The 22,895-nt window shown below is 42.0% G+C and overlaps 2 protein-coding genes across 16 annotated transcripts in view; both read left to right on the top strand.

The window, feature by feature from the left end:
- Window positions 1-510: 510 nt before the first annotated feature.
- On the top strand, window positions 511-5,003 carry chst10 (carbohydrate sulfotransferase 10). Its single transcript, XM_012857254.3, has 6 exons — window positions 511-648; window positions 946-1,083; window positions 1,337-1,443; window positions 1,551-1,776; window positions 2,532-2,637; window positions 3,243-5,003. The coding sequence occupies exons 2-6, from the start codon at window positions 990-992 to the stop codon at window positions 3,793-3,795; spliced, it is 1,086 nt and encodes a 361-aa protein (XP_012712708.2). The 5' UTR covers window positions 511-648; window positions 946-989; the 3' UTR covers window positions 3,796-5,003.
- Window positions 5,004-9,850: 4,847 nt separating this feature from the next.
- The window catches only part of LOC105921489 (mitogen-activated protein kinase kinase kinase kinase 4), a 57,377-nt gene continuing 44,332 nt past the window's right edge, over window positions 9,851-22,895 (top strand). For all 15 annotated transcript variants that reach the window (XM_036128414.1, XM_021313372.2, XM_036128413.1 and 12 more), the window contains exons 1-2: window positions 9,851-10,150; window positions 10,503-10,568. In XM_036128414.1, coding sequence (XP_035984307.1) covers window positions 10,094-10,150; window positions 10,503-10,568 — 123 coding nt within the window. In that variant the 5' untranslated portion in view covers window positions 9,851-10,093. The remainder of the gene's footprint in view (window positions 10,151-10,502; window positions 10,569-22,895) is intronic.

Here is a 22,895-nt window from a genome sequence, read left to right as displayed (position 1 = left end):
ATTAAACATCCTTTAACCCTTTTAATAAATGTTTACACAAACGCTTTTCATGTCATTTCGGATAAAGGAGTTAAATTTGGCATTACTTTTCAAGATAGAAGGGTAGAATTTCTGTGTAATACTATGTTCATTATTGGAAAAAATTCTTTATTCACAAATGCACATTTTTTAAAATTTCCCCAAATTTTCAAGCATTCCAAAATGATGTAAAAAATGTTCATGCTTCGATCAAATTACTGGAAAATAACAAAGCCTTAAAGTTTTCAGATTTGATAACAGTATACTTTAGCTAAACCCCTGTGTTATTTGTTCCATTTTCTTTTTACTTTTAATTTAACTTTAATGTGACTGTTGCTATTTTGAAAATTGTATTTTAAATTTGCTTAATTAAAAAAAATTCATTAATTTCCGGCTTTTTTGTCTGCATGTTCGCACAATAAAGCTTTCATAAACGTCTGAACGTTTTGGAACAGGAATAACAGGAATGGCCAAGATCAATTATGCAGTGGCGCGGTCCTACCGCTAGGGGGAGGTGTTTTGTTTCCAGTGGGTTGAAGTGGAAGAACCGAGACATTAGCTTCGGTAGCGCCTCTCAGTGTTTACTCCTTATTTAGCCGAGCTGTGGGACAGCTTCGAGTCAACACAAAGGTAAGAAGGGTTGCCCAGCTGGCTCTCTTATCTGGTCTGTCAGATTTTTATGGATAAACCTAGAGGTCTGCTGGCTGTCAGCGACAAGCAGGCGTGGCTTGCTAACGGACGAGATACCTAGCTAGCCAATTAACGAACATTTAGACGAACCGCTTGAGCTGAGGTCTTTTGTGTTATTTAAAAATTTGCTGCACGGCGTTTCCTCGCCCCGACGCTTCGTCGAACCGCCCCTCTTACGCGCATAGCGTCATGTTTTCAGGCGTGTGGCTCATTTACGTGTTGAAAACCTCTGTCCAGGGGCGAGCTTCCGCATTCAATGGCCGTGGGCTGACGCGCGCACCATGCGGCACCAGTGGCTGCTCCTCGGGGCTTGTGGCTGGGTCCTGCTCGTCCTCATGTTTGTCAGTAAATTCATCAGCTTAAAAACTGTCGAAGGTAAGCTACCGTACTCCTCTTTAGGCCTTTTTTTTATTATTAGCTGCTACTGAGATTAATTTTTCTGGTGCTCATCATGCGGGATATTTTGAAATTAATTTGCACCAAAACATCGAGTTGTTTTTGAGGCGTCGCTTGGGATCAAAATTAAAGTCGAGCTCCAGCTGCCCATTCTGAGACAGTTTTCGCCGTTACATTAAAGTCTGAAATATATTCTCTGGTGTGTGATTTATTTCGATTTGTGTGTTCCCAGATTACAGGAAGTCGCCTGTTCAAAGCTGGGCAGAGGGAGATGCCAAGGTGGTGAAACCAGTTTCTGTGCAGAGCCCGGTGAAACAGACGGAGACGCCGTCACACCAGGTGACTGATTTTATTTCCGATTAGTGTGCCAGACGCTGCCGTTTATCTTTTTTCCTCCTCACCAGTCATGTCGGCTTGTCTTTCTTTTTTTTTTTTTTTGGTCTCAGCCCTCTGGCGTGCCTACGGTGGCGGAGTGGCAGGCGGTGTCCGAGAAACGGATCGAGCATCTGTCCGCCGTGTGCAAGAACAGCAGCCTGAGGAATTTGACTCGCGTCTCCATCAGCAAGTTCGTCCTCGACCGCATCTTTGTCTGTGACAAACGCAAGATCTTGTTCTGCCAGACGCCTAAAGTGGGTAACACGCAGTGGAAGAAGGTCCTGATCGTGCTCAACGGTGAGTCCGGGTTGGGTTTTGCACACTTACTGATTTTGATACGGCGAAATGCCAAGAATTAGGCCACAATTTATTTATTTATTTATTTATTTAGATATGGTTTTTGGAAAATCTGGATTTTATTTAGCCAATGCACTCATTGGGCTCCCATGAAGATAACAGCATGCACTGCTGAATATATGTCCAAGAAAATATAGAAAAATATTGTAAAGAGGAAATTTTTTTTTACCATAATATGAGCCCTTTTAATTTACTCCTCTACTTATATATATATATATATATATATATATATATATATATATATATATATATATATATTATTATTATTATTATTATTATTATTATTATTATTATTATTATTATTATTATTATTATTTTATTATTATTATATGTTTTTTTTTTGTTTGTTTTTTTTTTGTTTGTTTTTTTTTTTTGGGGTGTTTTGAAGTTACACCAGTCAAGTGAAGCTTGTTCTTAGTTCACTGTGTAAAACATTTAGGTACATTCTCATTGTTTATAACAGCAGGGCTGCCATCTTGTTTGACAAGCACACTTGTATTTAATTGCTCTTTGAATTTAGGTCAACCGGCGGACAAAATGCCTGAAATGAAAGCAAGTTTTTAAAATAATTTCTTTGATTTCTGTTTGTGAAACACAGAGGTGAATTGGTGTAGTGAAATCGGAGAGTTTATTTCTAAGCCGTGTCGCCTAATTTGAAGTTTAGAAGGTTTTCCCGGCTTGTTTTGCTGTTGCAGGAGCTTTTCCCAGCGTGGAGGAGATCCCGGAAAACCTCGTTCACGACCACGACAAAAACGGCCTGCCACGCCTCTCGTCATTCTCACCGCAGGAAATAACTGAGAGGTTGGTGCTGCGCGTTCCTCATATTTTCACTTTTAGTGGAAGCCATAGTTTGAAGACAGCTTATACACTGCAAAAATGGAACTTAAAATAAGTAAAATGTTCTTAAAATTAGTGTATCTGTCCTTGATTTGTGCAGGTAAATAAAATGCTTTGCCAATGGAATAAGATTTTTGCACTTAAAATAGGAACAACTCATCTCCATCATCTTATTTCAAGTGCAGAATGTCTAATTATCTTATTTTAGGAGTCAAAATACTCATTCCATTGGCAATTAATCTTATTCACCCGCTCAAAGCAAGGACAAATACACTAACTTTAAAAACATTTTACTTTTAGATAAATTTTTCCAGTGTAAAGGCTCAAGGAATCAAAGGTATTAATCAGGAGGAGGATATAAATATAATCCACACCATTATTTATGTTTTCTACTGCACGGCAGATGAAGACGGTCCTCAGTAGTTGGAGCAATTTTTTTTTTTTCTCCTAAGATTTCTCAAAGCCAAACCTGGACATTTCAATGCAGTTATTTAAAAAAAAAGTAGCTTGTAGATTCCGAATGGCTGTTCAGAAATGAACCTGTGAATCTCTGCTGTCCGCCTCAACAGACTGAGCTCCTACTTCAAGTTCTTCATCGTGAGAGACCCCTTCGAACGTCTCATCTCCGCATTCAAGGACAAGTTCGTGAAGAACCCCCGCTTCGAGCCCTGGTACAAGCACGACATCGCCCCGGCCATCATACGCAAGTACCGCAAGATCCACCGCGACAGCGACCTCGCCGCCTCCGGCCTGCACTTCGAGGACTTCGTCCGCTACCTGGGAGACGCCGAGGGCCGGCGGCGCATGGACCGGCAGTTTGGCGAGCACATCATCCACTGGGTGACGTACGCGGAGCTGTGCGCGCCCTGCGAGATAAACTACAGCGTGGTGGGGCACCACGAGACCCTGGAGCACGATGCGCCGTACATCCTGAACGCGGCGGGCATCGAGCAGCTGGTGTCGTATCCGGCCATTCCTCCGGGCATCACCCGCTACAACAGGACCAAGGTGGAGCACTACTTCTCAGGCATCAGCAAACGGGACGTCAGGCGCCTTTATGCACAATACCAGGGCGACTTCCAGCTCTTTGGCTATCCCACGCCCGAGTTTTTGCTGAACTGAAATGATTAGCACTGATTAAAGTAACTGGACCATGGCGCTGTGTGCCACAGGAACAGCAGACTTTGAAAGTTAACGCCTGCTTTTATTCCCGTGGCTTTTTTTTAATGCTGCCTAAGATCGGTGTGTTTATTTGAGAGTGTGAGCTACATTGTCCTGTAATCTGGACTGAAAATGCAGAATTATCAATATCTAGGTGAATCTGAAGGAAAATGCTAAATATGCTGCTCACAAAACTTAAAGGAACACTTTTTTAATGGAAGACTGACATGAAAGTCGGTCATTTAGCTGGTCTGGTGGTAATGATGTCTCTATAGGGACAGGAAAAATAGGAATGGGGTTTTCAGTTGCATTTTTCTGGACTGCTTTTCAGTAGTTTCAGCTTCTGGCCTGGTTCAGTCACTACCGGCGGCGTGAGGTGATGCCTGGACCCTACAGAGGATGCACAGGCAGTCCAACTCCACCAGGGGTGCCACATCGATACGTGCCACTGCCAGGAGGCTTCCTCTGTCTCCCAGCAGAGTCTCAAGCATGGAGGAGAGTGTAAGGTCCTAAACCCATTAGCAGGACCGGTATCTGCTCCTTTGTGCAAGGAGGGACAGGCTGAGTACCGCCAGAGCCCTACAAGGTGACCTCCACTGGTGTGAATGTAACGTAAGGCCATCAAATGATGCGGCATCCCTTTCCTTTTAAGTTTTGTGAGCAGTGTGTAGTAATCTAAAACGGGTATAAATGAATAAAACACGTTTACCCTCCCGTATTGAATATTCCTGTCTGTGATGCAGACCTGTAAATGTAGCTGTAGCATTGCACCGTCTGGGTCTCCAGGTTCAGGGATTCATCCTGTAGAAGCTGCCGGTGAATCTTAATTAATTAAAATATTGTTTGAAAAAAAAAAAAGTGTGTTTCAGTAGCCCAATTGGAAATTGTGTCCTACGTGGATTAATTACAGGTATTAATTTACTATAAAATGAAAGTCTGATGCATAGCCTGGCTGTAATCTCAGCGGTGATTGAAGGACAAACTGAGCGGTTTGTGTTTTACACGGTGGTTTTTATGACTTATCGAGCAGCATTAACTTTTTTTTTTTTTTTTTTACATTTTTATATTAACGATGTTGGCTTCAACAGAGGTGAATGAATGTCCTTGCATAACAGAAACTTGCCCTTGTCGTCGTGACGGACTGAACAGCCGACTCCCCTCCGTGCTGCTGCTGCAAATAAAAACTTACACTGGATTTTGAAAGCTAATTTTTTTTTTTTCTACAAGAAGTGTAAAATCTTTAATGTTCTTAACATGACTTGCAATGTAACATTTGTATTAAATGTGACTATTTATAATGGGAAGTTGGTGAGCGGGGTCTCGATGTCTGGAGTTGTAAAGCTGGGTTTCAGAGACTGGGTTTAAATAAAGGTGTGTGTGTGTGTGTGTGTATGAAATACCTGTGTGGTGGTTTCCGTAAATATTTCCTGATATGGTGGCGTGTTTTTAAGGCGGTAGTCCAGCGTCATCGTCTCAAACTCTTGCTGCTCTCCACTGGTAGGGAAGCAGAGCCTAAGCATACTGCCACCACCGTGCTTGACAGTCTAGCTTGCAAGCCTCACCTTGTGTCCTGCAGACGTCTCACTCTCTGTTTCCTATAAGCTGAAAACTTTTCTCCAGGACGCATTTGTCTAGTCTGCTGTAGTCCAGCCTGATGCATCACTTCTGTAGGGTTAGATACCCTCTTAGTCGGTGTCTCTTTTGTCCAGCTTAGTGTTTTCTAATGGGAGAGCTGAGGCGTTCATGGGAACCAGTTTTTGGATTCACTCTAGATTAGAGATATTGGGAAAGTTGTCTTCAAAAGAAAACATTTTAGCAATCATATTCTATTCTATTTTCTCTGGAGATCATCTAAAGATCCTCTCTGTTGGGCTTCTTTTTTTTTTTTTTTTGGCCCACAGAAGGTTCCCCAATCCCTACTTTTAGGGAATGCGTCCAAGTCTGAGACTGGGATTCTCAGCTGGAGAAATGTGGGTTGCTCCCTTGAGGTTATGGATTGCTTTTTGCCTCAAAACAGACGAGTTTAAATATCTTGCATTGCGTTCTTATCTGTAAAGAAGCCACATCTCTATGTTTCATTTTGAGTGAGGGTGAGGAGATTCCAATTAAAAAGGAATAAGGGGAATACATTGGGATAACCTTGAGTGAACAGGAAATTGTCACGGGAGAGAAGGATGTCTGGGTTTTCCTCCTGCTACGCAGACGGCCTGACCTCAGATAAACAAATTTAAGGGATGAATAGATGGAGTTCTTCATTAAAATGTCAAAGACAGGGTTTTATCCCACTCTTGATTCATTATTGAAGCCTGAATGTACAGCCGCATGGATATTTTCGGTGTACAATTACTACCTAATAAATACTGCAAACAAGGATATTTTATAGATATGTTATACAGAATGTTCTAATATTTAAAAAACGTTAAATGCAACATTCAGCTATAAGAGACACAATAACAAAACAAAGAACTGGGTTCAGATGTCACTCCTGGGGTGCAATAATACCGAACATCCACAAGGTGGCGGTGATGTACTTAAAGTCAACAGCTTTAAACCCCAATGAACCCTTGTCCTAAACGCACCACGTGGTGCTGATGCAATAAAATGTTGGATTCATAAATATGACCCGTTCTGTGGGCAAAACAAACGCCCCAGGCATAAGTTAGCAGTAATCACATATCAACACAGTAGATAGAAGTTTAGTTCCTGGCATCTTTGTTTGGGCTCGTTTAGAAAGCCGCCACGCTTTTGATGTTTTATGCCGTTTAAAGCGCGGGACTGTTATGCTCATGCTATGACCCCATATTGAACTCTTGTCATGTTGCAACCATAAACTACATTGATTTTTAACTGGATTTTGCTAAATTCATTGTGTAGTTGGTGGAAATTATGTGAATTTATGCCAATTTTCATTGGTAAACATCAGTTTAGCATTTCATCCCATGATGCACAGCCAGCAAGACAAATGCTCTTCCTGACCTTTTATCGCGCTTTTATTTGTATCTGCCAGTATCTACTTTCCCCTAGTAACTGTTTTGTTTTTCAATAAATTGATAAATCTACACCTTATTCCTAATAAAATTACACAAAAAGAAAAATTGTTGTTCAACTCAAAATGCACTGTTATTGGTCTATGCATATTAGATCATTAGTAACATTAAAAATCAAACAATAAACCAAAATATGTGAGTAGGCGTTTACTTAAGCCTTTCTGATAGTTTTTCTACAGGCAGCTTTACTACAACAGTAGAATAAAATCCTAAAATTATGGCTTTTAGTTTCAGTGTGCCACCCCAAGAGTTTAAGTGCTGTTGGCTTTTCTGCAATCTTTCCATGCTCAGATGATGAACTGAACGGTGCTCTGCGAGTTGTTGAAAGCTTGGGATATTATTTATTAGCTTTAAATGTTATAATCCGCAGGTGTTTGTGTTTTTGGTTTTTGTTTGCGTCTCTGTTTTAATCATTCCCCTATTGTTCATTTTTGTTTAACGTTGTCTTGCCATATTTGGTTCAACCTTTTATGTTTAGCTTGATCCTTATTTCTTCTGTTCTGGTCCCTGTATATCCTGGTTTATTCTATTAGTATCTATTCAAATACTTCGATTTGGCCTTAAATAAGTTTACGTGAACTAAATCAGTTAATGTAAAATAAAAAAGCTTATGTTTCTTGATCGCCATGATGCTGTTTACTGATTATGTGACTTCTAAAGGTCTTTGTAAAGTGCCTTGAGATGACATGTGCTGTGAATTAGCGCTATATAAATGCAATTGAATTGAATTAAAAGGATTGGAGTTTATTCAGGGGTGTCAGAGTGAAGTGGGATTAACACAAATCCATGCAACACTGTTTTAATTTCCTTTGCCTTCACAATTCTGAACTAAATTATATTTATCCTCAATATAAAATCCCTATAAAATACATAGATGTTTAAGCTTGGAACATAACAGAAGGTGAACAAGTTTGAGGCCCTGTCTCTGTTGCTCGTCTCCCAGCCCGCCCGACTGGTTCCTCCAGTCTTTTTATTTGCATGTCTTGGTGAAGTTTGTTCAAGCAACAGATTAGCTTTCTCTGTTTGGACATTTCACCGTGCCGTTGTGGTAATTTACTACAGTCCTGCCTCCTGGTTCTGGCTTTTGCAGAGACGATTCAGAGCTGGGCAGCGCGTTGTGTTGCAATACCATTTATGACTTGTGTGCGCAGCTGCAGAATCGTTTTTAAATAAAGACGCAGATGCAGTTTGGGAAGTGGATCAATAAACTGAGAGAGATCTTTTTAGAAACTGCTAAATTTTTTAGTGCAACTCACAGGCCTGCAAAGTATTGGCTTTTAACTTGTTTATTGTCAAGTTGGTAATAAGTTCCCTGCAAAAACGACAAAATGCAAAAGGTCGATGCCCTTATTTATTGCTTCCTAAAGCTCTCCTGTGTGTCCACTGTCCAGACACAACATCCCTCCTGATTCTGCTCACCTGCCACACCCATGCTCACCAGTGTGGACATTTTAGGTCTCAAGGTGCACATGTCCATGTGGATGTTGTGTGATCCAGGTTTCTGTTTTTTCCCCCCTGTCTCACCTGGTGCTTTGTGTAAACACCGATGTGCGGGCTGGTGTTGGTTCGACGGTTCAGGGAGGAATTGTGTGTTATCATCCCTGTATCCACTGCTCACTGAGGAGAGACCCAGCCCTAATCTCTCTGTGTGCAGCCAACCGGCTTCCTGTGTTTGTTTTAGTAGAGAGTCCCTCATGGGTAAAGTCGGAGGAGAGCACAGGGAGGAAAGGTTCTGCTGCGGTAGCTTCACCTTCAGCGTAAAAGAAAAGCAGACACGCCTTTGCTATTGCTGCTCTGAGACAATGACAGACTGAAAATGCGTTGTTATACAGGGAGACAACACATTAGTTACACGTGAACCCAATATCACTGTAACCTACACCTAAAAACACGGTTATTACGACCAATCCCAAAGGATTTGGGTGAGGAATACATTCTTTGACCAAATCACACAAAACAGAATGGGAGGGAAATTTAGCATGAAATAACAAAAACTGTAACTGTGCCATGAGTAAAAATGATAAAAAGTAACCTAAAAAATTAAATAAAATCACCACCAGAGAAGTCACATTTTTTACAATAATATAATAAATAAAAAAATGCCTACACGCTTAAAAATTGACACTGTTGAGAGGAGTAGGTCTCGGGTACGTTTTACTTAGGTTTATTTTTCTCACTCTGCTGTGTTCTCCTACTGTTCTCCAATTTGCATTGTTCAGGGGAGACAGATCATCCGCTATTACAATATAACATAGAAAGGATTCCTGGATCAGTGTGTGCTTCTCTGCTTTTTGTGTCTTCTCTCACCCCCCGCCGGTCGAGGTAGATGACCATTCATACTGAGCCTGGTTCTGCTCGGGGGAGTTTTCCTCTCCACTGTCGCTTCATGCATGCTCAGTATGAGGGATTGCTGCAAAGCCATCAACAATGCAGACGACTGTCCACTGTGGCTCTCCGCTCTTTCAGGAGGAGTGAATGCTGCTTGTTAGGACTTGATTGAATCTACTAAGTTTCGTTAGATAGGAATTATTTTTGACCAATTTGTATGATTTGATTAAATTTGACTTTGTAAAGTGCCTTGAGATGACATGTGTTGTGAATTGGCGCTATATAAATAAAACTGAATTGAATTAAACTTACTTTCTTCATTGACATTTCATAATTTTCTAAGGAATAAACAAAAAGAAAAAAACACTCTCCTAACTGGTAAATGGACTGAAGAGATAAGATAGAGCTAAATATGGTGATATATATCTTTAAATAAGCAACAAATAATAAACAATTTCTTGACATATTTACACATACTATAAGGTTTGCTTTTTTTTCCAGCATAATAAACGACATGCACAGAAATATGGTTATCTGACACATTTAAAAACGTCTCTCTTCACGGTTGTTTTTGTTGGCTAAATTTGATGCTTTTATTTTTGAAGCCACCACCCGGAAGTCGCGCGCTGACCGTTGGCTTGAGCGTCAGGCAGCAGCAGCAGCAGCAGAAGCCGCGGCGGCACGCAGGAGACCGCTGCCACCTCAACATGGAGTAGCCGGAGCCCAGCGCCGACTGCCGAGGAGAGGAATACCCGGCGCCATACATCTGATTTATCTACCAAAAAAAAAAGAGAGAGAAAACATTAGAAAAAAAAAAAACACGCAAATGATACAGCGGCCATATTTCGCAGAGTCACAGGGAAGCCCGGCTTTTATTTGAAAAGATGGCGAACGACTCTCCAGCTAAAAGTCTGGTAGACATAGACTTGGCTTCATTGCGGGTGAGTGCAGGCGACCCGAGACGGTATTTATTAATAATATTATTATTTTCCGCCGCTCTGTGAAGCCGTCTCCCATCTAAACCGCTTCACAGCGGCGGGTTTCACGCTGGGTTTCGGCATGTTGTGTTTTTCTTTCTTTCTTTCCTGCTGGAGATGCGTTTAGAAAAAAAAAAAAAAACGAGCGCTGAGGCTCGGCGAGGTGTTGCCAGTGTCTGCTATTCCTTTGTTCGAGATGCGTTTGGCATGTAGGGGAGACCGGGGCTCGAACAGCTGGCGGCCCACCGGACCATGGTACCAATTTTAAGACGGGACCAGCATTTATTTAACCGAGCCTTTTTTTTCTCCTCCGCAGGATCCGGCTGGGATATTCGAGCTGGTGGAGGTAGTTGGAAATGGCACCTATGGACAAGTATACAAGGTTGGTTGGAGGCTCGCTGCATGGCCCTCGCTGGCCTGTCCTGTTTTTATCTAATCTTTTCGCGTTTAAACCGCGAGAACAAAGGGAGGCACGTCGGGTCGGACCACATGGGTCCAGGGAGGGGGGGGGGGAGAGCCAGCAGCATTTGTTGCAGCACTTTCAGTCTGGGGGTCTTATTAAGAGTTGGTTTGGGAGGCGAAGGGGTAATGAATGGCTGCAGCAGACCATCTAAACTCAGAGGCATCACCCATCTTACGTCAACTGCCTTGCCAAAGGGTACATAAGAAGGGGCAGCATGGGTTAGCAGGATTCATCCCAAAACTTATAGCCTTGCCTTGATGTGGGGTTAGGTGGGCAAAACTCCCGAGGGTAATGTGTGAAAAACAAAACATCCAGTCTGACAGTGCTCAAATGCAAGATTGTTTATATATATGTTTATATATTGTTCATAAAATTAATACTTGTAAAGTTTTTTTTTATTTTTCTTTGGGGGGGAATAGAGATGCACCGATCCAGTTTTTTTCCCCATACGATACTGATATCTGGGCTGAGCTTATCGATGCCGAGCCGATATTACTGTTGAACGAATGAATCGTATGCTTTGCCATGTGAGTGAAGGCGTCATAAATACATTGTTTATTTAAGTTTGTGGTGTTGAATTTACCAACGTTGCAGATGTTGCACGTTGAAGCCAGACTATTAAGTCTGAAATGTTTCCAAATAGCAGACTTGACTCGGTCAGGTGTTTTGCTACGTGATGCTCTGCGTTTGCTCGTCACTAGCTGCTGTGCGTCCTCTGCGTGGCGACGTAACCGGCCTCATAAACATAGAATTAAAGTGACTAGATCGCTGTTGCTGTATTCTTGTGTGTGATATTAATTTAAAAAAAATTAAATGACGCCATTAACCGATATCCGACCCAGCTAACTAGTCAATATCGGAGCCGATATCCGATCCAGGTATCGGATCGGTGCATCTCTGTTTATAAAAAAACAAAAAACAAGGTATGTTTTGCAGTTGAACAGTTAATTACACCGATTTTGAAATTAGAAATGACCTTATTATCGAATGCTAAACAAAGCATTTATTCATATTTAGACCAAAAAGAAATAAAATCAAGAAGGTTAGCACATCACCAATTCACAAGTTGAAAGTAAACTAGATAGATAGATAGATATCTTTATTGTCATTTTGTATGCACAAAGTGCGTACAGAACGAAATTTCATTTGTATACAGCTTGAAAAAAATCACTCTAAAAATCACAGTAGATTGCACTTTTTTTCAGGATGAAGATGCAGCAGTGATTTATGTAAACAATTGAAATGAAAAACAATGTAAACAATGCATGAGAAATAGACAGTGTGCTATTCACGTATCCAGAAACTAGAGCAATTTTATAAAATAACTGCCTAAGCTACAACAAAATGCATTATGAATAAGACATGCTTGTTAAATGTTCTATTGCGGAGCAGATCAACCCATGTTTTCCTCTGTGTTTTCTCTCTTTGTCATCAGTGCCGCTCTTTTGTGAGCTTTCTGATCTTGGTCTCTAAGATCTATTAGTTGTGGCCATACAGGACAGTAAAAGTACAACTTCTGGGTAAAAATCATCAAAGGATGCCGCCTGAAATGTAAAAGCCGCTCTAATATTGCATGCAAGCAGTCCTGTGCGGTTACGTCACTCCACACAAATTGCACAGAGGTTTCGATGTATTGTGCACCTCTGTAAATAAACGTATTTTCCTCTTATAAATTGCATTTATGTAATTTGGGGGAGGGAAAAAAAGTTAGATTCCATCACTTCATCCGTATACACAATCAGTCTCCCATAGAACTACTGTGATTGGCTCATAATATATGAACCATGCATTCAGGCGCTAATGACAACATATTTGATGCTCGTTTATTGTCTCAGAAACCGCTTTAAGATGTTCTAGTAAATTTGATAAACTGTGTTGCAGCTGTGCACAGATACAAGTGAAAAAAACACAAAATCTGTATCAGTATTTCTTTATTTACCACAGGTCACGTCGGCATCATGACCTTCTCCTACATTTGTGCATAATTAGTGTTTTTCCTGATATCGTACCGTTATCAGTAAGCGTTTCTTAACACTGCACCTTACGAGTAGCAAGTAGAAATCTGCTTTTGGACCTAACAGATATCAACAAAGCCACTTGGTGGAGAATTGTTAAAGAAGTGGTGGTTTGTTGTGGTCAAATTAACAAATCTAATTGTGTTGATGGCATCACAAGACGCACAATAATCCATCTGGCGTTAGAAAAACAATATGGCGGAACAACATTTGACTGGTTTTGGTAGACTCTGAAGCGTTTGAGTTGTACTTGACGGGTCCAACCGGATGCTAACTTATCAGGCTTTTTGTTGTTGTAGCAGGTAGTTGTTTTAAAACCAACAGAAATTTAGCGGTTTTTTATTAAACTCAAAGAGTTTGACTCAAAACGGCCACTAAGCAAGGAATAAATGTTGAATATTTCCATCTGGTGAGGGTATATTTTTCACATTGAGTGATTTGACAAAGCGGGGTCCCTGCATGCGGCCCTCTAACCAGTAACCCCTCCATCTTTGCCTGTAATGCTGGCATGTGATTGGTCTAGGCAGCACCGGCAGGGTTAACTGGGTCATTACCAGTCTGCGTGCATCACTTTGTAGCAGTGGCAGGATGTGATGCTGCAGTTCTGGTACTTGAAAGCAATCCCGATGGACAGCTGCTCAAGACCTCCATTAATGAAACTGGGTCGTTGCTGTCTTCAGTAGTCCTTCACAATCTACTTCTGCGTGCTTTATAGTTGCCAGATATTCCTTAAATGCAGGCATACGATTTTACGTATGAATGAAATATATTGCAGAATACAGGTAGGGCTGAACGATTTTGGAAAATAATCTAACTGCGATTTTTTTTTTTTTCTTAATATTGCGATTTAATGCGATTTTTTTTTTTTTCCCCAGTTTAATTTATCACGTCTTTTTAAACATATACAATCAACAAATCAATTTGTTTCCTCGCTGTGCAGATTAGTTGCTAAAAGACCCGCAGCATCTAAACTCAGAGCAGAAATGATTGCGTTCTTCCTACGATATATTTCAACCAAAATTGCAATTTTGACTTTTCTCTGCATTAACCACAAGCAACAAAAATGGCCTCTAAAATAAAGATGTTTGTAAACAAGGACTATTTAAAACAAGAACTTTTAATGTTTCTATTAATCAGAATATTATTCAAGAGAACAGCTTTTAGTTGATTTGGACATCAATCCTTGTTGAACATAAAGTGCAACCAACAAGCAAGTCTATGTATTAAACTGATAGACCAGTACTTAATGCTATGTATGATTATATAAACTCTAAAACAAGTAATAAAATAAGATTATCTCACTGCTGCAACTGTCTTCCCTTCCATGAGGACGCAAACCCACTTTAAACATTTTACTGACACCTAATGGACGTGTCTAATTCAATAATTGTTACATAGCCAAAAATTGCAGACTCTGCGATTTGGAAATTGCGTTTTTTTAAATCACGATTATATTGAAAATGCGATTAATGGTTCAGCCCTAAATACAAGTAAACACCTTTTTTTTTTTTCGGTGGAGCTAAATTCAGAAACATGGAGGTATTAGTGAAACATGTACCTGAAAGAGGCCCAAACAATGGCATGTGGCTTTTGTGACGTCACTAGAGACACGTGGGCATTGATTGCTTTTAAGAGGCCTCTAAATAACAGTTTTCAACAAGTGGCAAAATAAAATCTAAAAAAAAAGTGTATATCTTGTTGTAGCTGAAAAACTACGCCCTAAAGTCGACTTATTGAAGATTTGCACAAAAGTTTTGGCCGTAGCTTTACATTTTCCGGTGTTTTAGACAAAACCAAATGGCTTAAATTAAGACTTTTTTTTTCTTTTCCCTCCTGAGTTACTTTATGAGAACGTGGCTCTCGTGGCACATTTGCATCTTACCCGTGAGTTGCTAAATTATATTAGCCAGCAGATACCTCCGGTTTACCAAGCGCAGCATTGATGGTTACGAATGCTTTGTTGCGAGCTCTTAACCGCGCTCCAGTGACCCGCATTCACAGTCCCTCCTGCGTAATAAACTCCCAGCCTCTCCCGGCCTTCAAACTGCACGGAGAGTTTCTTCCCAACCCACCACCGCTTGAAATGGACGCTCTAAAGGTGGACGCTTCCCCACTGCATGCTTTCAAACTGGACCTATCACAGGAAAGGGAACTACAGCCTCTCCCTCTCATTCTTTACCCGTTTTAATCTCTCTACGTTCAGTGTCCTGCCCTAATTCTATTTGCAAACGCTGCCACGCGAGAGCGGAGAGCGCCGTCAGATTAGCCCGCGGTCGACACAAAAGACGCAGCCGTTCTGCACGAGATAAGCCAAACCGTCTCCCGCCAAGTCGCTGCCAAGTGCCGGCGCTCTGCCGCGGCGGCTTCCCGCTGCCGATCGGCGGGGCGGGCTGTCGCTCTGACCCGGGTTGGACACGTGCGGCCGAGGCCAGAAGGGATGTGGCGTCGGAGGACGGTTTTGCAAGTGAGGGAAGAGCAGCTGTCCGCTTCCAGACAGAACCTGCCCTGAGCGTTCTCACAAAGCCGGGCTTGTCTCCGCGCTCGGCCCCGGGTCTCTCACTCTGTCGGCCGCCGGGATCGGCAGAAAGGAGGCGTTTGTCTGCAAGCGTTTCAAAGTCCGAGCGACTGAATAATCACAACAGGCTCCCCTCTAGCCGAGAACTGGGAGGAGTTTTGTCTCCGTCTGAGGCCTTTTCTGCTTTGTCCACTGCTTGGTCACACTTTGCATGCCTCCATTCTCCCCCAACCCCCCCTTAAAAAAAAAAAAAATCTTAGTCACAATGTGTCCAAGGTTCTTCATCCTTGGACATTTGGTGACTTTTGATTGCTTTGAAACAGTTTGCTAAAGGTTTCTGAGTAATTTGGCAACAAACTTCTTCTTTTTTTGCTCTATTTTTTTTGTAACATCTAAATGTTTGTTGAAAGCTGTGCAAACCAACCAGGTCCTGTGTGGAGAATACAAAAAAGTAATTTTGTAAATCATGAATTTTGTCTGTGACAAAAGCTAGGCTCAGTTTCACTACCCACACTTTGGTCTATTAACTTTAGAATAAGAAACAATTAGTTAAATAGAGTCTGCAAGATGGCATGAAGTAGGCTACACAAGCTCAAATAGCAACAGATGATAGTTAAATCTAAAGAAATTTAGGATCAGATAAGAGACAGGTGTCCTTCCAGGCTTCAAATCACACGGTGCTGCCGGCCCTGTAAACCTGCCCGGTCTGTCGGGATTAGCACCGTCGCCCCTGGAGAGGTGCCAGATTAGTCAGCTCCAGAAAACACAGCAAAGCAGTTTTCCCTGCACTTTTTTTTTTTTTTTTTGACAGACAGCCTTGATGAAAATTGCTTTTGGGCCAAAAAGGGCCACTTTAAACCACTTATTTTTGGTTTTTGACAGTTAGCTGATTAGTTTGAGGACCGGGTGCATAAACCGATGGAGATCCGTTGGAAGAGGAGAAGTCAGGCACTTAAAACCAGCTTATAACCAGTTTAAGTTGTTTTGTGATACAATAGTCAACGCTTCTATCATATACCAAGTAAGCAGTTGTCTGGACGTATGAGCTCCTCCCACTCTGCCGCTGGTCACAGTATTTCAGAAATATTTGGCCTCGGTGTTTTTACACGCTCAGGCTTTAGACAAAGAGCTTCTTGCTAAGCTCCCCCTGCTTATCAGCGGCCCTCGCCGGCTAAGTACACCTCGTCTGCTGCCTCTCTTTAGATATAATGAATCAAAGGAGGGGAAAAATGACCCAAGATAAGGCCGAGAGAACCATGAATCGCTGAATTGTGCGTGGTATGCAGGGAAGATTCCCCCCCTGCTCTACAGAATCACCATATATAGTCACGCCCGAGTCCACAGCGCCTGCGTTGACCTGTCTGCTATGTGTCCGCCGGGTGTGCCAAGGCTGTGCCCTCTTCTTGTTGTCGCACCGACTCCCCCCCGCGTTTGTAAAACTAACACCAGGACGCCCAGATTGTGATTGTCGTCGCATCGAAGAGGAAAATCACGACTGGTGTCATACATGCAAAGAGCTTTTCCTGCGAATCCCTTTAAGCTGGTCACATTTAGAGAAGCTGCTGCTGAATCTCTCCAGCTTCGCGGCTCTTCTGCTCCATCTTCTTTTGTTTACTCTCCCAACCGGAGCGACGGCATCGGCCCTGCCCTCAGAATAAGACGGCTTGTCCTCGGGGGGGGGGGGGGGGGGGGGGGGGGGGCTCTGCCTGACGGGCACAAAGAGTATGAGCTGCTGCTGAGCTGGGAGTCGGTGTGACGGCCCACCGGTAACCATATGGGGCTCTGTGAGGCGTGTGTCTTCAAATCTTTATTTCAAATTTGAGCAGCGTTACGACATAGTCCAGTAAAGAAAACTGTAAAATTTGATTTTACGTATTTTACACAGACATCTTCAGTGTTTTTATTTCTTTTTTTATTTCGTCACAATGTCTCATACACTTTAGGTCAGCTTCGGCGTCATGTTCACCAAGATGCTGGTGAAGATTCTCAGTCATCCAGGTCATGGTCATTCCAAAAAAAAAAGTAAAAAACAAAGCAACTGGACTGTTTCGGTTGAATTTGCATGTTATCTAAGCCATTTCAAGGCCTTTGTTGGCAGTAGTATAAAGCTTGGTACTCCACATTACTCCAGAAAACTTCTTGGAGAGTAAGCAAAACGTCTTCAACTACGGAAAACAAGTCCAGTTGATTTGTTTTTTTACTTTTTTTTTGGAAGTTCACTAAGATCTACATCAGATGAGGGCATAAAAGACAAAGAAAGTGAATAGGAATGGCCGAATAGGTTATTGGAAAGCAGAGGCACGAAACCTGAAATATTCGAACCCAATAAATAACAATAACTATGGTAGACATATATCGATAGAAAAAAGGGTAAATAAAAGTTAAATAAAAGAACAATTTTCCTTCTTTTTGCATTCTAGCCCATCATGCAGGTTAATATTAGTCCTTACATCCTCCCAACCAATCACAGACGCATACCCAGGGACCAAGCTCCGCCCCCTTTAGAGAGTTCACTTTTTTAAAAACTTGCAGTCTTGGTGAAAAGTTGGTTGAATAAAGGGTTGAGTTTGAATTCAGTGTTTGTGTGTTCTGTATCTAAAAACAGGTCGCTAAGCAACAACTTTAAATGGCCATGGGCTGCACTTACAGATGTTTTTAATTGATTGATAATTATAGATTCTACTTTATCAATGTGCTTTTTTTTTTTTTTATATGTCGTCCAGGCCTATACACGAATGAACCCTGCATTACACAATGTCACAATTAAGAGAACGCCTTCTGGAGTCTTTCTCTGCTGCAGAGATGTTTCAGGTTTCTAACGACCGAAGCGTTAAGTGACGTTGCGTCAGCACTGGAGGGGGGGGGTAGATGTCACCAGACGTGGGGTTAATCCCCGGCGACCCCTCTGCAGCTGCGTGTACGATTCCTACACACAGGCCTTCGGCGGGTTTTTATAAGTGCCGTGAAAGAGGCAAGAAGTTTGCAAACCCTTGTGAACAGTCAGGCGTCGATAAGCAGTCGAGTCCAAGCGAGAGGTGACTGATCAAGGTTTGTGATATTTTATGACGGCCACGCATGTCTTTGTCAGTGCGCCCCTCGCCTGATTAATTTCTGCTGAATGGAACGACCCCGTCCAGCCTGGCCGTCGATCGGTTCAGGAGGCTTTGGGTCAGAGCGCGGGGGTGTTGAATGCCTCGCTTACTCTACGACCAGAACCGCGGTATGCCATGCGTCGGGTTCATCAGCCTCGTTAGCATGCAGGATTGCGTCCGATCTCATTTAATTCTTGCGACACGTTGAAACATTGGCGCAGTAGACGGCGCTCTTGTTCTCACCCCGCACAGTGTGTGTGTGTCTTTTGTCCTCGTCTCCCCCGCAGTGACCCTTCCTCCTAATTGGTGTCACAAGACCTAGCATGTCCCCCTCCCGACTGCCCGGACAGAACTTTTCTGTGTTTGTCGGTGCGCCACACGCTACTGTCTGAGTGTAGCCCATTGTGCCGCCTCACTACTCCAGTGATCTCGCGTTGAGATAGGAAGGCGGTGGGAGAGGAGGAGAGGAGTCTCCTCTATGGCGTAGTCAGCAAAAGTCGGGTACGACTAACACTTTAGTAAAGTCTCAGGGTTCCTGGATCAGTATGTGAGTTGATTTAAGTTTTGTCCAGCCCCAGATAGGCTGCCTCAGTTTTTGCAACCAGCCGTCCCTCCCTAAGACCTAAACTCCTCTTTTCCTCCTCAAATTCACTCATAATCGCATTAGTCTGGCAACCATTTCCCCATATGTCCACTAATATGTGTCGGCCTGTCCGTCCATTACCTGTCAGCCTCTCTGTCTACCTCCGTTTGAGGCCATCCGTCCACGAAAACGTGCGTCAGTCATCTGTCATCCGACCTCTGGCTTGTCTGCATGTCCATAACATTCAACTATTTATCTGTCCACGTGTCAATCTCTTAATTCGCACGTCCATCCTCCTCTCTTGGGTTCGCTGCAAAAATGAAACTAAAAATAAGTTGAATTTTCTTAAAATGAGTGTATTTGTCCTTGATTTGAGCATGCAAATAAGATGATTTGCCAATGGAATAAGATTTCTGCACTTAAAATAGGAACAACTCATCTCCATCATCTTACTTCAAGTGCAATATATCAAATTATCTTATTTTAGGGGTCAAAATACTCATTCCATTGGCAGATCATCTTATTTACCTGCTCAAATCAAGGACAAATACACTAAGTTCAAGAAAATCTGACTTATTTGTGGTTCAGTTTTTGCAGTGTTTGCTTTTAGCCTAGCCGTTGTATAAGATCCTAAAATCACGGAGAAACTTTTGTCTTTTTTAATCTACTAAATGGCTACCGGACGACTAACAACTCTGGGAGTCTGAGCTCTGCGTTTGTTTAAGTCTGACGTAGACGTTTAGTAGGATGACCTGAAATCCCTTTCCTCGCATTGGAACCCCTTCACAAATCTGACACCTGCATTGTAATTTACAGCTTTCTTCATTAGTTTTGTCGACACCCAGCGGTTGTCGCCAACATGCCGTCGATTCCTGTGGCCGAAGGACGATACCGCGGATCTTTAATTAGAAAGATTAATCCATAGATCACTCGGATCAGTTGCCCTCATTCTGATTTTTGTCCGCACGTTCTCCTGGACTCACAGCAATCTTAACTTTCTCGTCTCTGGCTTTGTGTCTTCAGGGAGGCGGTCTGTGAGAACCGGGTCAGTGTGATGTATGAAGCAGCAGAGACAAAAAAAAAAAAAAAAGGAGGCCAGATAATCGGCGACAAGCACGGGCTCGACTGATGATTTCTCCCCTCCGGATTTATCTGAGGCTTGTTGGGAAAAGCTGTAGGCAGTGGTGTGAGTGAAGAGTCTGGAAATAGATTTGTAGACTTTCCAAACGCAGACGGATGCTGCACTGCAAAAACAGATCTAAAACTAAGTAATATATTCTTAAAATTTGTGTTTTTGTCCTTGATTTGAGCTGGTAAATAATATTATCTGCCAATGGAATGAGTACTTAGACCCCTAAAATAAGATAATTAGACATCCTGCACTTGAAATAAGACGATGGAGATGAATTGTTCCTATTTTAAGTGCAAAAACCTTATTCCATTGGCAAATCGTCTAATTTACCTGCTCAAATCAAGGACAGATACACTCATTTTAAGAAAATATTACTTATTTTTAGTTCCATTTTTGCAGTGTGCGGAGTTGTATCCCACCCACCTACCTACTCTCGCAGCTCAAACGTCACCTTAGATGTTCACACGACCCGTCCGTACGCACACAAACCCTTTCAGCGGCGACCTTTTGGGGGGTGTAAACAACTAACGTGGAATCAGTCAAGTTTGTTTTTCACCCACTTGAAAAGCATTTAGTAAAAAAAAAAAAAATGGAGGTCTTGTAGCAGACATGAGTAGACCAAGTGTGGGAAAATGGATTAGCATTTTTTGTTTTTTTTTATCCTGCATGGATAACATCTGCACTCAAACATAAACTAGTTGTTTCTACATTACAAATTTTCCATTAGTACCCCGAGAGTGAACCGGCGCAGACACTGTGACGGCACTAAGAGCGTTGAGCACGTCCGTGCCTCTGAAATAATGCAAAAGTTCATATTCTCTCTAAGCCAATCACGTCAGCAGCTTTATTTAAGAGCAGCCGCCTTATCGCCCTCCCAGCGCTGAGTGAGATTTCTCCCAAACTTTAATGACTGAGCTCTCATAGAGGAGTGCTTTCTTTGTTTCTTAGGGTTTTTTTTTCTTCTTCTTTCCTTTTTAGCTAATATCTCTGGCTCTTAAGACTCTAAGTCATTCGGTGGTTTAAGGCTGAGCTGGAAAGAGGCCAGCACATCTGGCTGTGGTTAAGAGAGCTGGGATTGAGACAGCGGCGATGGAGGCTAGGGAGGGCTGACTGATAACTTAGTGCCTGAGATAACCCTCTGCACAGCCACGCCCAGCCGGCTGCTTCAGGGGGCCCTTCAGGGCTCTGAAACACTACTGTAAGGAAAGATGCCCCCCCCCCATTTACAGCACTGCAAAAACGGAACTAGAAATAAGTAAAATGTTCTTAAAATTTCTGTATTTGTCCTTAGTTTGAGCAGGTAAATAAGATGATTTGCCAATGGAATAAGAATTTTGCCCTTAAAATAGGAACAACTCATCTCAATCATGTTATTTCAAGTGCAGGATGTCTAATTATCTTATTTTAGGGGTGAAAACACTCATTCCATTGGCAAATAATCTTACTTACTTGCTCAAATCAAGGACAAATACACTAACGTTAAGAACATTTTACTTATTTTTAGATCCGTTTTTGCAGTGAGATCTAAGATTAAATGTCAGATTATCGAGAAATATAACCAGATACCCTGAATACTTGAAGACAAAAAAGTATATTCAAAAGATTATTCTATTTATTAAGGCGGGAAAATGTTTCTAATTGATTAGCGATGGTTCTTGGAAAGCTGACTTTAATTTCACTAGCTAATCAAAGATGTTGTCAGGGTAGAACCTGTCTGACAGCATAAAACAGGTTAAAGGTTCAGAAATAGCAGCACATCAAACTTTAAACTAAAGAAATGCAGGAACAGGTTAGAAAGAAACTCGGTGACGTCCATCTGTGTTGAAAGGGTTACAAGGCCGTTTCTTCCTAGGGTTTAGGAAGAATAATAATAAGAATAGCCGAGAGAGCCATTATCTAGCACATTTTCTAGAACAGTACTGAAACGCAGAAAGGAAGGCGTTGGATCGGCTTAAGGCCTAAAATCAATATCACAATATATTGAGCAGTTCACCTCGATAACGATAAATGGACGATAGCACTAAGACACACCCCACTCCCAGGCTGCTTCACAGCCATTTATATTGACGGTATTATTCCCCTGGACAATTACAGCTAAATTATCTCAATAGATGTCCCTTCCAACTACACAAATTTCCCTAACAGGGCATATAGGTTAGAAGTAACATGACAATAATAGCCCCTATGGAGCGTCCGCCCATGTGGTCAACATTATGCAAAGATTAAAATGTGCACACTTACCGTTTACCAGGTGCAGCCTGTGCCCAAAACATTCGTCATTGATGTAATGAGATCAGATGTGGCTGCGACGCATTAAACAGCTGCCACCGCTGCTTCGACGTGTGAAATGTCCTCCATTTTCTCAACCCCAGTCTCTATTTTAATTCTTTTTATAGGCTGGATTGGTTGAAGTCACGTGACTGCAGACTGTACATGTAGCGCAGCGTCTTAAAAGTATATAGCCACGTTATATGCTTATTAAAAAAAACGTTTGATCTTGATAAAATAGTTATCTACGCCAAGTATCCACCCTGATGATGTTTCGATGGTCATTTTTGTGGGTAAAGATAGAATCAGCACCAGGCGCGATGACCAGATATAAACAGATGTGGCGCCATCTACCTGCAGTATCGCAGAACTATCATAGACTATGAACTATCATCTTTTTTCACTGGATCTTGGACCATTCTTCGTTGTTTTGCTGGGAGATGCTAGAAGCCGTTCCTTGTTTTATACCCCGTTGCACATGTTCAGTGTTGTACTTCCTCTGTTATTAAAAATAAACACAAAAGACTTTATTTACTAACAAATTGAGCAAAAACAAAGCGTAAAACACCAAAATAAATATATCTTTTCCTAAAAACTTTGTATGCAATTTATACATTTAAAGTCAAATAACATGGCTATGC

This window comes from Fundulus heteroclitus, chromosome 24 (assembly GCF_011125445.2).
Source record: "Fundulus heteroclitus isolate FHET01 chromosome 24, MU-UCD_Fhet_4.1, whole genome shotgun sequence".
Classification (NCBI taxonomy): Eukaryota; Metazoa; Chordata; class Actinopteri; order Cyprinodontiformes; family Fundulidae; genus Fundulus; species Fundulus heteroclitus.
The sequence above is the reverse complement of the archived record's forward strand: the minus strand, read 5'-3'. Positions and strand labels throughout refer to the sequence as shown.